Source organism: Eschscholzia californica, unplaced genomic scaffold (genome assembly GCF_041429995.1).
Source record: "Eschscholzia californica isolate CP2 unplaced genomic scaffold, dmEscCali1.0.p SCAF_2, whole genome shotgun sequence".
In the NCBI taxonomy this organism is placed as follows: domain Eukaryota; kingdom Viridiplantae; phylum Streptophyta; class Magnoliopsida; order Ranunculales; family Papaveraceae; genus Eschscholzia; species Eschscholzia californica.
This window is the reverse complement of record NW_028238309.1, coordinates 39,535,821-39,547,074: the sequence shown is the minus strand read 5'-3', so window position 1 is coordinate 39,547,074 and position 11,254 is coordinate 39,535,821. Positions and strand designations below refer to the sequence as shown.

At 40.3% G+C, this 11,254-nt stretch overlaps 2 protein-coding genes and 1 non-coding gene across 3 annotated transcripts; 2 read left to right on the top strand and 1 right to left on the bottom strand.

Moving 5' to 3' along the window:
* The first annotated feature begins 3,511 nt into the window (after positions 1-3,511).
* TRNAG-GCC (transfer RNA glycine (anticodon GCC)) lies at positions 3,512-3,582 on the top strand. Its single transcript has one exon. It is a non-coding gene; the product is annotated as a tRNA-Gly (tRNA).
* A 1,712-nt stretch (positions 3,583-5,294) lies between these two features.
* Positions 5,295-6,466, bottom strand: LOC147557825 (uncharacterized protein At5g01610-like). The gene is made up of 3 exons (XM_086659419.1): positions 6,298-6,466; positions 5,908-5,962; positions 5,295-5,807 (listed from the first exon to the last, which is right to left on the bottom strand). The coding sequence occupies exons 1-3, from the start codon at positions 6,382-6,384 to the stop codon at positions 5,434-5,436; spliced, it is 516 nt and encodes a 171-aa protein (XP_086515545.1). The 5' UTR covers positions 6,385-6,466; the 3' UTR covers positions 5,295-5,433.
* A 134-nt stretch (positions 6,467-6,600) lies between these two features.
* On the top strand, positions 6,601-11,254 carry LOC147557824 (golgi-to-ER traffic-like protein). Its single transcript, XM_086659418.1, has 12 exons — positions 6,601-6,960; positions 7,071-7,150; positions 7,246-7,324; positions 7,604-7,685; positions 8,016-8,169; positions 8,316-8,406; positions 8,492-8,575; positions 9,423-9,469; positions 9,617-9,745; positions 10,094-10,178; positions 10,304-10,384; positions 10,835-11,254. Exons 1-12 carry the CDS (start codon positions 6,913-6,915, stop codon positions 10,862-10,864), a joined length of 990 nt encoding a protein of 329 aa, XP_086515544.1. The 5' UTR covers positions 6,601-6,912; the 3' UTR covers positions 10,865-11,254.

The window sequence follows — 11,254 nt, the reverse complement described above, 5'->3', positions numbered from 1 at the left end:
TCTGTATATACCTCATAAGGTCTAGTATGATCTGGCAAGCTAAGTACGGGCTCTTTCATAACAGCTTGCTTTAGATCATCAAAGGCAGCTTGGCATTTATCAATCCACAGCCAAGCTTGGTTCTTCTTCAGAAGATCAGTGAGTGGGGCAGCTCTTTTGGAATATCCCTCGATGAACCGCCGGTAATAGTTAACAAGCCCCAAGAAGGACCTTAGTTGGGTCACTTTGGTTGGCTCCTCCCAACCTTGAATGGCTTGTATTTTCTTCTCATCCATCCATATTTTCCCTTCTCCTATCCAATGACCAAGGAAGGCAACCTTGGTGGAAGCAAAGGAACACTTCTCTCTTTTGACATAGAGAGAGTTCTCCCTTAGTACTTGAAAGACAATTCGTAGGTGTTTGAGGTGCTCCTCCATGGTATGACTATATATTACTATATCATCAAGGTAAACAACTACGAATTTGTCTAAGTAAGGATGGAATACCTTGTTCATGAGGGTGCAGAATGTGGCAGGAGCATTTGTTAAACCAAAGGGCATAACTAGAAATTCATAAGCTCCATACCTGGTGACACAAGTGGTCTTGGGCTCATCTCCTTCGGCTATTCGTACCTGATAGTAGCCTGACCTCAAGTCTAGCTTTGAGAAGATCCTTGCACCACCTAATTGATCAAACAAGTCCTCCACCCGGGGGATAGGGTATTTGTTCTTTACTGTCACCTTGTTCAGTGCTTGGTAGTCGATGCATAGACGTAGACTCCCATCGTGTTTCTTTTGAAAGAGCACTGGCGCCCCATAAGGTGATTTGGAAGGTTGGATGAATCCTGCATCAAGTAGCTCCCTGAGTTGCTTCCTCAGCTCTGCCAGCTCAGGAGGTGCCATCCTGTAAGGGGCCAAGGCAGGCGGCTTGGACCCCGGCTCCAACTCGATCTCATGGTCCACCTCTCTCCTTGGTGGAAGCCTCTTTGGCAGCTCATCTGGCATAATGTCCTTGTACTCCTCAAGGACAGCTTGAACTTCAATAGGGACTGGTCCTTCTGCCCCATCAGGTTCCTCTTTAAGTGTGGCAAGGAATGTCTCTTCTCCTTTGGCAAGTCCCCTGCTAAGCTGTATAGCTGAAAGAGATCCTCCCTTTGCCTTTGCCCGAACGGCAGGTACCATACATGGTGACTTCTCATCATGGATGCTGACAACATTCAAGTAAGGGCTAATGGTTGCTTTGGCATGCTCCATGAAATCCAACCCAAGGACAACCTTGAAGTCATCCATGTCTGCTACCATGAAGTCCACAGTACCACTCCAGGTGCCAATCTTTAGTGGTACGCTCCGTGCTACTCCATGCACGGTCTTAGGAGGCGAGTTCACTGCTTTCATCTTACTCGCGTCTCCCTCATACTTAAGTCCTAATCTTCTAGCCTCATCTGGGACTATGAAATTATCTGTGGCTCCACAATCGGTCATGGCCCTAGTAGCTTTCCTACCAAGTAGGATGTCAACATACATAAGGCTCCTTCCTTTCCTGAGTTTGGTGGGTTGGGTTCCCTTGAGAGCATTGAGACTAATGGAACCCATATGTGGCTCTTCTTGGCTCTCATCAGGTTCGGTCAGGAGAGAATTGAGTTTAGCTCTCATGGGACATTCGTATGACATGTGGTCTCCTGCGCATAGGAAGCATTTCTTTGGACGGGCTGTCGTCTTCCACTTGCCCTTCCAGTCCCTCGGGCCCTTCTGACCTTCCTTAGGGGCATCTCTACGGGTGTCCCTCGGTGGTTGCTTGCTTTCTCCCCCACTTTTGCCCTGGTTGCCTTTAGATGGTTTGGTCTTGGCACTTTGGTCAGACCTATACGTATAGTCATCAAGCTTCTCTACAGTACAAAGGGCGGTGGGTAGGTCTTCAACCCCTCTTCTACGTAGCTCGGTTGCAGCCCAGGGTTTGAGACCATGGAGAAAGAAGTAAAGTCGGTCTTCGTCGGTCATGTGGGTTATATCAAGCATAAGGGCATTAAATTGTTTAACATAGTCGGTGATGCTACCTGTATGCTTGAGATTCATCAGCCTATCACGGGCCCGATACTCAACATTCTCCGGGAAGAATTGCGCTTTGAATTCCTTTTTGAAGTCTTCCCAAGAGTCCATCCTGCAAAGTCCCTTCTCGACGTCGCCTGATTTGCGTCGCCACCATGTTAAGGCATCTCCCTTCAGGTACATGGCTGCTGTGCTTACCATGGATTCTGGGTCCTCAAGGTAGATAGCCTTGAAGTACTGCTCCATATGCCATATGAAGTTGTCAACCTCTTTGGCATTCCTAGCTCCAGTAAAGCTCTCAGGGTCAGGCACCTTGACCCTTGGTCCTTCCCTAGTTGAGGGTCCTTCACTATTTGCCACAACTTTCTCTAGTAGAGCAATCCGGGTCTTGAACTCCTCAAACTGGGCATGCATCCTCTCGACCGCAGTGGAAGGTCTGGCTATAGCTACCATCTCCCTCTTGAGTACCTCCACGGTAGTCTCTACGGACTTCTCAAGATTGGCTATAGCCTCATTCTGACTACCCATCACCTTTTCTACCTCTTCACTGAGGTCAGGAAAGGCTTCTTCAACCTTCACGACACGTCCCAGCAACATGTCAAACTTGGTCTCTAGTTGCTCCAACCTTGCCTATATGGAAGCGTCCCTTTCTGCAGACTTCTCTCTAGCAGACTTACCACCCTTGGTCTTGGACCTTCCTTCCTTCCTTGGCTCTGGCAGAGTAACGTTCTCCACTTCGCTCGACATAGTTCCGACGTGGCTCTGATACCAACTGTCACGGGGTAAAGTTTTCGCTCTTACTTTAGCACCGTGCGGCACTTGACTTAGCTTCCTCTTAAGTACAAGTCTAAGCCTTAACCTTCCCAAATGCCTAAGTATCCTTGACTAAATAGGCAAAGACCCAAGAAAGATAAGCTTCCAAAGTGTGCACCAACTAAAGAGAACTTTGATCTTTATTACTAAGAACTCTTTGTATACAAGAAGGCTTTTGGGCACGTTTCCCAAGTCACTCAACTCTCACACTATTGCTTTGAATCCTTACTTGGATGCTTTACAAATGAGGGGGTGATCCCCTATTTATACTAGTTCCTATATACAATGGATGGCTAGGATTTACCCACATGTAACACATCTAATGGTGATGGAAATCTCTAGATTACTTGGGCTCCAAGTATCTCTAGGAAATATCTCCTTGCCATCTCTAGAAAACTCCTTGGGCTGGGCCAAAGAGGTGCTCCAACTATGTACACTGCAGCCCGGAACATGTGTGCTGTTTGGGCTGCTAAGGAAGCTGCTGTCTGGGCTGTTGTGGTGCTCTCTGGTAGCTGCTGTCCGGCCCACTTAGCTGCTGTTTTGTGCTCCAATCATGTGGGCTGTGACATCCCGCCCATCATTTCCACATAAACAGGTGGGAATGACCCTATAGAATGTTTAGACATACAAAATTATAATTTTATATACTCTAGCTGGGATGTTAAGAACACGAAGCACCAGTGGTCTAGTGGTAGAATAGTACCCTGCCACGGTACAGACCCGGGTTCGATTCCCGGCTGGTGCATAATTTACTTTTTATACTACATTATGTAAAGAGATTCAAATTTTTTGTAAAAATCAAACTTCTTCTGATATTGTAAATTGAAAACATCAACTAATGAAAAAAAAAAAAATCACTTTTTTTGGGTTAAACTGAATGCACCTTTGACTTTGTTAACTAATGAAAAAAATTAAACCATGAAAAGTAATGATTAAGAAAAACATTGACCACCCTGAATCGAAGCATGAATTAAGTGAGAAGACGAGTAAATAATAGAGATAGATATTTCATCAGACCAAACTAACAAAAGTCCCCCTCCTCTGCCATTAGAGGGGACTTGATAAAAGTTATTAAGACCGACATTATTAAAGTTAGATAGATTAGTTGTAGTAGTAAGTCTAGTTTCTGAAAGAAAAGTAATAGTAGGCCTAGCGGCCGATAGGAACTGATAGAGAGCTGTCTTTGTCGAGTCGTTCCTCAAACTCTGACAATTCCAGACTAAGTTACTAATTGTTCCATCGGCTTTGAGGTTGTCGTAATCTGTAGAGAGGATTGGTCAGCAATGATATGTCTGGCTGATCGTTTTAGTTGTCTTCGAATGCGTTCAGCCCCAGACGATGTTTGAATTTAATTGACTGCGTTTTCCGCTACTTGTATAGAAGACGGTGATTGCGAACCACTTCCCATCACAATCAGATCTGATGGTTGCTCGGACGACAGAGGATTGTGGCCTAGCGTCTATGTGGCAAATTTAGTCCTTTTGGCATGTGTCAAAGAGGTTAGCAAGTCACCAAAATTCTTCAAAAATAGAAGGAGAAGTAAAATCTGAATCTATCACCGAGTTATGAGAAGCAGGGTTTTTCCCAAAATGCCATCTTTAAGATCACCTTCCAGACAATGAGTTCACTGTAAGATTTAGTTTAAGTAAATCCCCAAAATGGAGAATGATAGGATAAAAGTTGATTGTATAATCGATTCTCCCACATAAATGGTGAAACCTAGGAAGGTGTTCAAAACTAACTTCCACTGATATGAGTTTAGTGTTAGATAATTTTAAATGAACTCGACCGGGAAGAGGGCTGGCTATAGTAAATTCAATGCTGACTCGTCCAAAGACTGTCCACTTGAGAGATTCCTCATGGGAAGTGGGAAGAAAGTTCCCAACAGAACCCGCCACCCTATTGACAATGTTACAATTCAAATGACCAATGGGAATCCCATGAAGTTGAACCCAGAACCTTGCTTTGTCGAAGTCATGATCCCCAGGGGCTTTATTCATATAAGAACAATTAATTCATCAACAATGACCCATGGAGATCGGTTTAATGCCATACAAAGTTCTGTTGCCGTAGTAAACCGAGGAATATATTATCCTTGATATCAGTAAGCGTAAATTTGTTAGGCTTGTAGTTTGGATAGTCTAGTCATTGCTTGTCCGATTTCGATGCGTTTGTCGCTGAAGAATTTCAGAACTCCATTCTTGTTAATGTCCGAATCTGTAGGCAGAAGACCGGAACCATTTACAGTAACACATGGTTGTTCTTCCGTTGTCAAAGCAGCAAATCGATGGCGAAATTGTTCATTTGGGGACGCCATGGAGTGAAGGAGGTAATACAAAGATAGAGAGGGAGAGATAATGGATGAAAAGAGACTAGTCTCACTGATTGGACTTCTCCTGTATTGATTTTGTCTTTTTAGACCTATAAAACTATGAATAATGACACTACACACCAGTGTAAATTGAAAAGCCAAATAACATCATCAAGAACAATCACAAGCATATAGTTTAGAACAAACTAAATTCATGAAACAATCAATTACATATTGAGAGAGAAAACAATTCCTTCATATCACACTACTCCAATTCCATCAATCTCAAAACTTATCAACACCAATTCCATCTCTAAGAACTTCATAAGCTTCTCTACTCCTTGTTCTTTTCAATCCTGCACTAAAATGGATCTTCGATGACCCTTCCGTACAAATACACGACACTTTAACCCAAATCATCACCTTCGTTTTCATCCCCTCTATCTCAGATAACTTCCCTTTCTCCAAATACCCAGTCACCGTATCAGAAAATCGTAAAACGGACGAGTCCTTATACCCAACTTCACAAACATAAGGTATAAACACCGTTAACTTTTTCGTGTCTTCGTTGAACTCGTAGTTGGTTGCATCTTTAGGGAAAATACCAATTGCCATATCATATTCCTTTAACAACTCTGTTAATGGCTTTTGCATTTTACCTATGGGACATTGAATTTATATCTTGTTTAGCTAGAAATAATAAAAACATCGACGAATGAAAAAAAAAAATCACTTTTTTTTGGGTAAAACTGAATGCACCTTTGACTTTGTTAACCAACCATTTTGCTCCTCCCTCTATGCTGTTTGATAACGACTATCAAAGAAAAAAAACCCGGTGAATCGCTTAGAAAAACAAGATAAAACTTGTTGGTAGAAAGAGAATATGATCAAATAAAGGCATATAATCTCATAAGTGGCATGAGATTATATGGAATTGACCCAATGCAATCTTGTGTTTGTAATTTTTTTTTATTTCTACAAAGATTAAAAGGAATTCCAATTCAAGAATTATTACATATTCATGATCACAAAAAATAATTGCCAACATTTGGAATTCACAAGAGAAGATATAAGTGGAAGAAAATTTTGAAATTAAACCATGAAAAGTATTGATTAAGACAAAAAAGTTGTAGAATTTCAAGAGCTTACACTAATTTCATTACCAACGGAATTAAGCTCCTTCCCTGCTTTGTTGCTAAACCAATAGCTTCCCACCTTCCCCATTATTTGATCCATCTCTCTCTCTCTCTCTCTCTCTCTCTCTCTCTCTCTCTTCTTTACAATGAGGGAGGAGGAGATGAAAGAAGAAGAAGATACAGAACCCGGAAACAAGAAAAACCTTGGCATTGGACGTGACCCGCACTTCTGGGCCCCGCTAATTTCTCACGGGAAATATTACGAGCGCCACCCATAAGAGCTAAAGGCGCTTCGCTTCCTTTACAAATTTCCCTCAAATTTGGCATATAAGTGAGGCGCCTTTTACACCTTTAATGGGCGGTCTGAAAACTCTCACCTCTCAAACGCTCAAACAGAAACCATCTATGTAATTTCAGCCGTTGGATTTTTCCGATTTACATTATCGGTTACGTAGGTTATCTTAACCGTCAGATGCTGTTGGGCCCACTTAAAGATCTCGATCGCGTGGCCTCTTGATGGGGAAAATCTACTATAACTCTATGTTAGTTTACCGGATCTTTTTTTGTTAGAAGGTATACCGGATCTTAGAGAGAGAAAGAAAGAAGAAAAAGAGAGATCAACTACGGCATGTCGCGAGCGAGACTGAAGAAAGGACCTTTGCCTCCATCCGAAGAGGTAAAATTTGAATTTTCAAAAAGAGTTGGAAACCCTAATTTTACAATTGGAGTTACTTCCAATTGAATAGATATAAACTATTTAATTTTGGTGTGTTCATCAATACGCAGACAATTGAGAAATTGGAGAAAACTGCAGGTGAAGGTAACTATTATGGCGCCCAACAGATGTACAAATCAATTAGTGCAAGGTACTTTTTTTGCTTTGAAATCGTTCACCTAAAAATTAAAGAAGAAATTTTTAAAATTCAAGGTATTTTGGAACTGATTCTGCAATTTGCTACAGATATGTATCAGCTGAAAGATATATTGAAGCTTTAGATATCCTCAAATCAGGCGCTTGTGTCCAGCTGAAGCATGGGCAGGTTGTGCTACTCAAATTTTCATCCATTCTTAGTTCTTTAATTTAAAGAAGGGGGAAAAGAATCATCTTTAGGGTTTTATCTTACTTGTGTTTATTGGAATTATGAATGTTACTGTATGTTATAATGATCTTGTTGAAATACTTGGTTCAGTTCAATGTTGTGCAATCTGATTACAGTCTTTCTTTCTTTTTAGTACTTCATCCCTTCTATTTGATTTTCTTGTATGTGATATTTGAGGACTTACTTTTAATGTTTTGTTACTTAATGGTGTGGTTACAGGTTACATGTGGAGGTGAACTTGCTTTAATATTTGTGGATACACTTGTTAAAGGAAAATTTCCGTACAACGACAAAACCCTTGGTTAGATTCTTTCTCTTCTTTTATAGTTGTGTATAGTTTCGCATATGGTTTAGGTCGGTAATTTTGCGGAGAGTGATAATATCCCCATGTAACGAGGAAGCTCCCGTGTAAACACATCTAAAAAATTTTAAGTTAGTGTGTCAACTTCTAACGAAGCTGTACATGATCCACTTGCATCAATAGGAAAGCCACTTCTGATTTCGGAGAAAAACCATTCTGGTATAAGGGTTACGTTTTGGAAAATAAAGTCTGTGGCTTTTGATGTTGCATGTTCTACCATTTATAAGCAGTTTTCTTTTCAATAAGACTGTCAATAAACTTTTTATCTAGGTCATGTCAAGAAAATCTACGAGGAATTTCCTAGGATATCTTTGCCGGAACAATTTGCAGACGATGATGACGAGATGCAAAAGCTTTCCGAAGCCGTGGGAGCAGCAAAAACACGTGTTGAAAGTTGTTCATCTTTCTTGAAGGCTGCAATTAGGTTTATCTTTCTTCACTTTTGCTTGCTCTCCTCTCGAACTTACTGTTGCGGGCATTAAAATTTCTACTGCAGATTGGTGTTCTAATTTTGCGGGTGTATCATTAGATATCGTATTGCTAAACCTCATTATGTCTGCCTTATGATAGGTGGTCTGCGGAGTTTGGACCTTTCAAGCATGGATCTCCTCAACTACATTTGATGTTAGCTGAGTACATAAGCTCTGAGTCTCCTGAGTTGGTTAGTAATTTTACCTCAAAGGTGCCTTAGTTGTTTCCGGCTCATATTTTAGGATACTTGTAGTTAATATGCTGCTTCTTTGCAGGACATGACGAAAGTTTCATCTTATTTTGTTCAAGGAAACTCTCCTGAGAAATTTGCTTCTGCAATTGTTAACTTCATGGGCAAGGTTAGCCTCTTTAATAATCTAGGCACAGAAAAGTATCTCTTAATATGATTCAGCCAGCTTTGCAAAATATGGATTTTATGTTTAGTCTAGTTAAGCTGTTTTGTGTACAAGCTTTACAAAAATGTCGTGCGTGGCTTTCAAAGGATTATGTTGTACATTCACTTAGAGGCTAGAGCAACTCCAACCCAAGAGGGGCTTAGGCCTCAAAAACACTTTTTCTACCCAAAATTAAATCAAAGGCCTCAGTCTCAAAAAATCAACTCCAACCCAAAAGAGGCTTTAGGTCTAAAATTTGTGCATGAGTGAAACACGTGTGCGGGTTTTTTGTGGGTCTGCGAAAAACGTGTGAGATCTTGTTTATGTGAGAAACACTTGTATGAACTATTTTTAGTTTTTTTTTCTGAAATTCGATTTTTTTTTTTTTTAATTCAAAGTTATTCTTTTGGGAATTATGGGTTGGTTCCCTATAAATAGGGAATCAACCCTATATTGGCCGTTCCCATCGGAGCAAATCCAACGACCAAGGGGACTCCCCACATGACCGTTGGAGCCCCAACGGTCATGGGGAAGTAGCCTTCAGTCGACTCTTGTTTAAGAGTCGGCTGAAGGTGAGCTTGGGCCTGAGCCTCAGCTCAGCCCCAAGTGGCAGATGTTGGAGGGATGGGGCTGAGGCCTAAAATTTGAATTTTAGGCCTCATTCCCATAGGGCTGGAGTTGCTCTTACGCTTTGCTTAATCTTTATTTGAAGAAAGAAAATGGGGGTATATTAGACTCGGTAGTTAATCTGTTTAAAAATGTTGTTGGTATTACTCACATGAGTTTGATTAAGTTCTCTTTGTCTTTTTAGTGCTACCCAGGTGAAGATGATTTGGCAATTGCACGAGCTGTTCTAATGTAAGGCTGCACGAGCTGTACTATAAATACAGTGTTTTTCTAGAATTTTGTCATGCACTGAGGCAGTGATTGATGTTTCACTTTGCTAGTCCAATCAACTTAACTAAGCGCTTGGTAATTTACAAAGACATCTTTTCTGTTTTTTAGGTATTTATCAAACAAAAATCTTAGAGATGCTAACCTTCTGATGGATGAGATAAGAAAGCAAACGGAGTCAGAAGATATTGACTTCCCAAGCTCAGATTTGATCCAGTTCGTTGTATATCTATTGCAGACGTAAGTGTTTTTTTTCCTTTTTCCTTCTCCTTTTTATGTTTGCTTATTGTTTCTTTCAGCGTTCTGTGTAAAAAAAAGTGTGTCTAGAGTTATGAATGCTCGAGCAGAATTTCAACGCATGTTGTATTGTGCTGGTAAATGGTTTCCACAGCAGTCATATTGCTTGTTCCCTGCCCACACCCGACGTGGTTGTATACATAATGTCTCTTCCAAAGCACACAACTTCACATACTCTGTGATTTCTAATAATGTTGTTATATGCCTGTTCAATTTAGAATAACTAACTTCACCTGAACGGATAGTTACTGGACGTATATCTGGTTTTTATACGGTCTTTCTTTAATGCAGTTTGGAGAGAGATGCTTTGCCGCTTTTTAGGATGTTGAGACAAAATTATAAGTCAAGTATAGCCAAGGAACCTATGCTTGATGAGGTATGTTTTTTTCGAAAAACCAATTTTTTATCAAATGAACCCAAGTATTTCCGTGCACATATGTTACAAAAGTTCGGTCAAATGGCTATTCATATGAAAATTCTAACTTCATGCTAATGGTTTAGTTGCTAGATGACATAGCAGAAAAGTTTTATGGAGTACAGCGTAAAAATAATTTGCAAGGGATGTTTGGGGATTTCTTTAAGGTGATTATGTCTTTCTGCTTTACTTATGTCTGTGATATTATTGCTATATATCTTTAGATAGTTGGGCCGGACACCAAATTTTCTGTTTATCTTGATTAAAATGACATGTCAATACTTTTGTTAAGTTTCAGCTTCCTCTAGAAACTTTGTACAAACCTGTCCAAACTAATGTGGAAACGTTTCATGCTACGAAAGAACTTGTGCAAACATTACAGGAGCTGATGCCTAAAAAAAATTATTGATCCATTTTAACAAAATAAAATCCGGCCTAGGGAGTTTTGGCTATTTTCCCAAGTTACTTATTATTAGCGTGGAATATTTTTCTTTTATGCTGAATTCTGCATTTCATAGCTCACACAACTTTTCGTAATGGATTAAACTTAATTCATACTTTTTTGGTGGAAAACTAGTAGAAGATACTTAAAGTACAGACATTTCTTTGTGATGCAGATGATGGGTGGTGGCGAAGCTGCATTTTAAGCATTGTTTCGGTCTCTCGGCTTTGATCATTTCCAGCAAGGAATGGGTTTTAAGGCAAGGACTTATTTATTTGGTTCTTCTTACTTTGTCTATTCGTACGAGAATTGTAGCATTTCTTAGTGATAGTTGTGAATGCTAGTTTCATCTTCCAATTTACAAACAAGTTGATTGACGACAATACGCTCCAAACTCCAGCCATAGGAATAACAATAAATGTTGGCAATTCTATGAGTCTCGAAAGCTGGATGATGGAGAACGATATCAAAATATCGACAATACTTTTGTCAACTTGCAAAAGACATTAAGTGTTAGGTTGTGGGACTTGAAAGCTTAAACTTCTCATTCGTGAGTAATGTCACTGTTATATTTGGGGATGACATTTCATGTGCA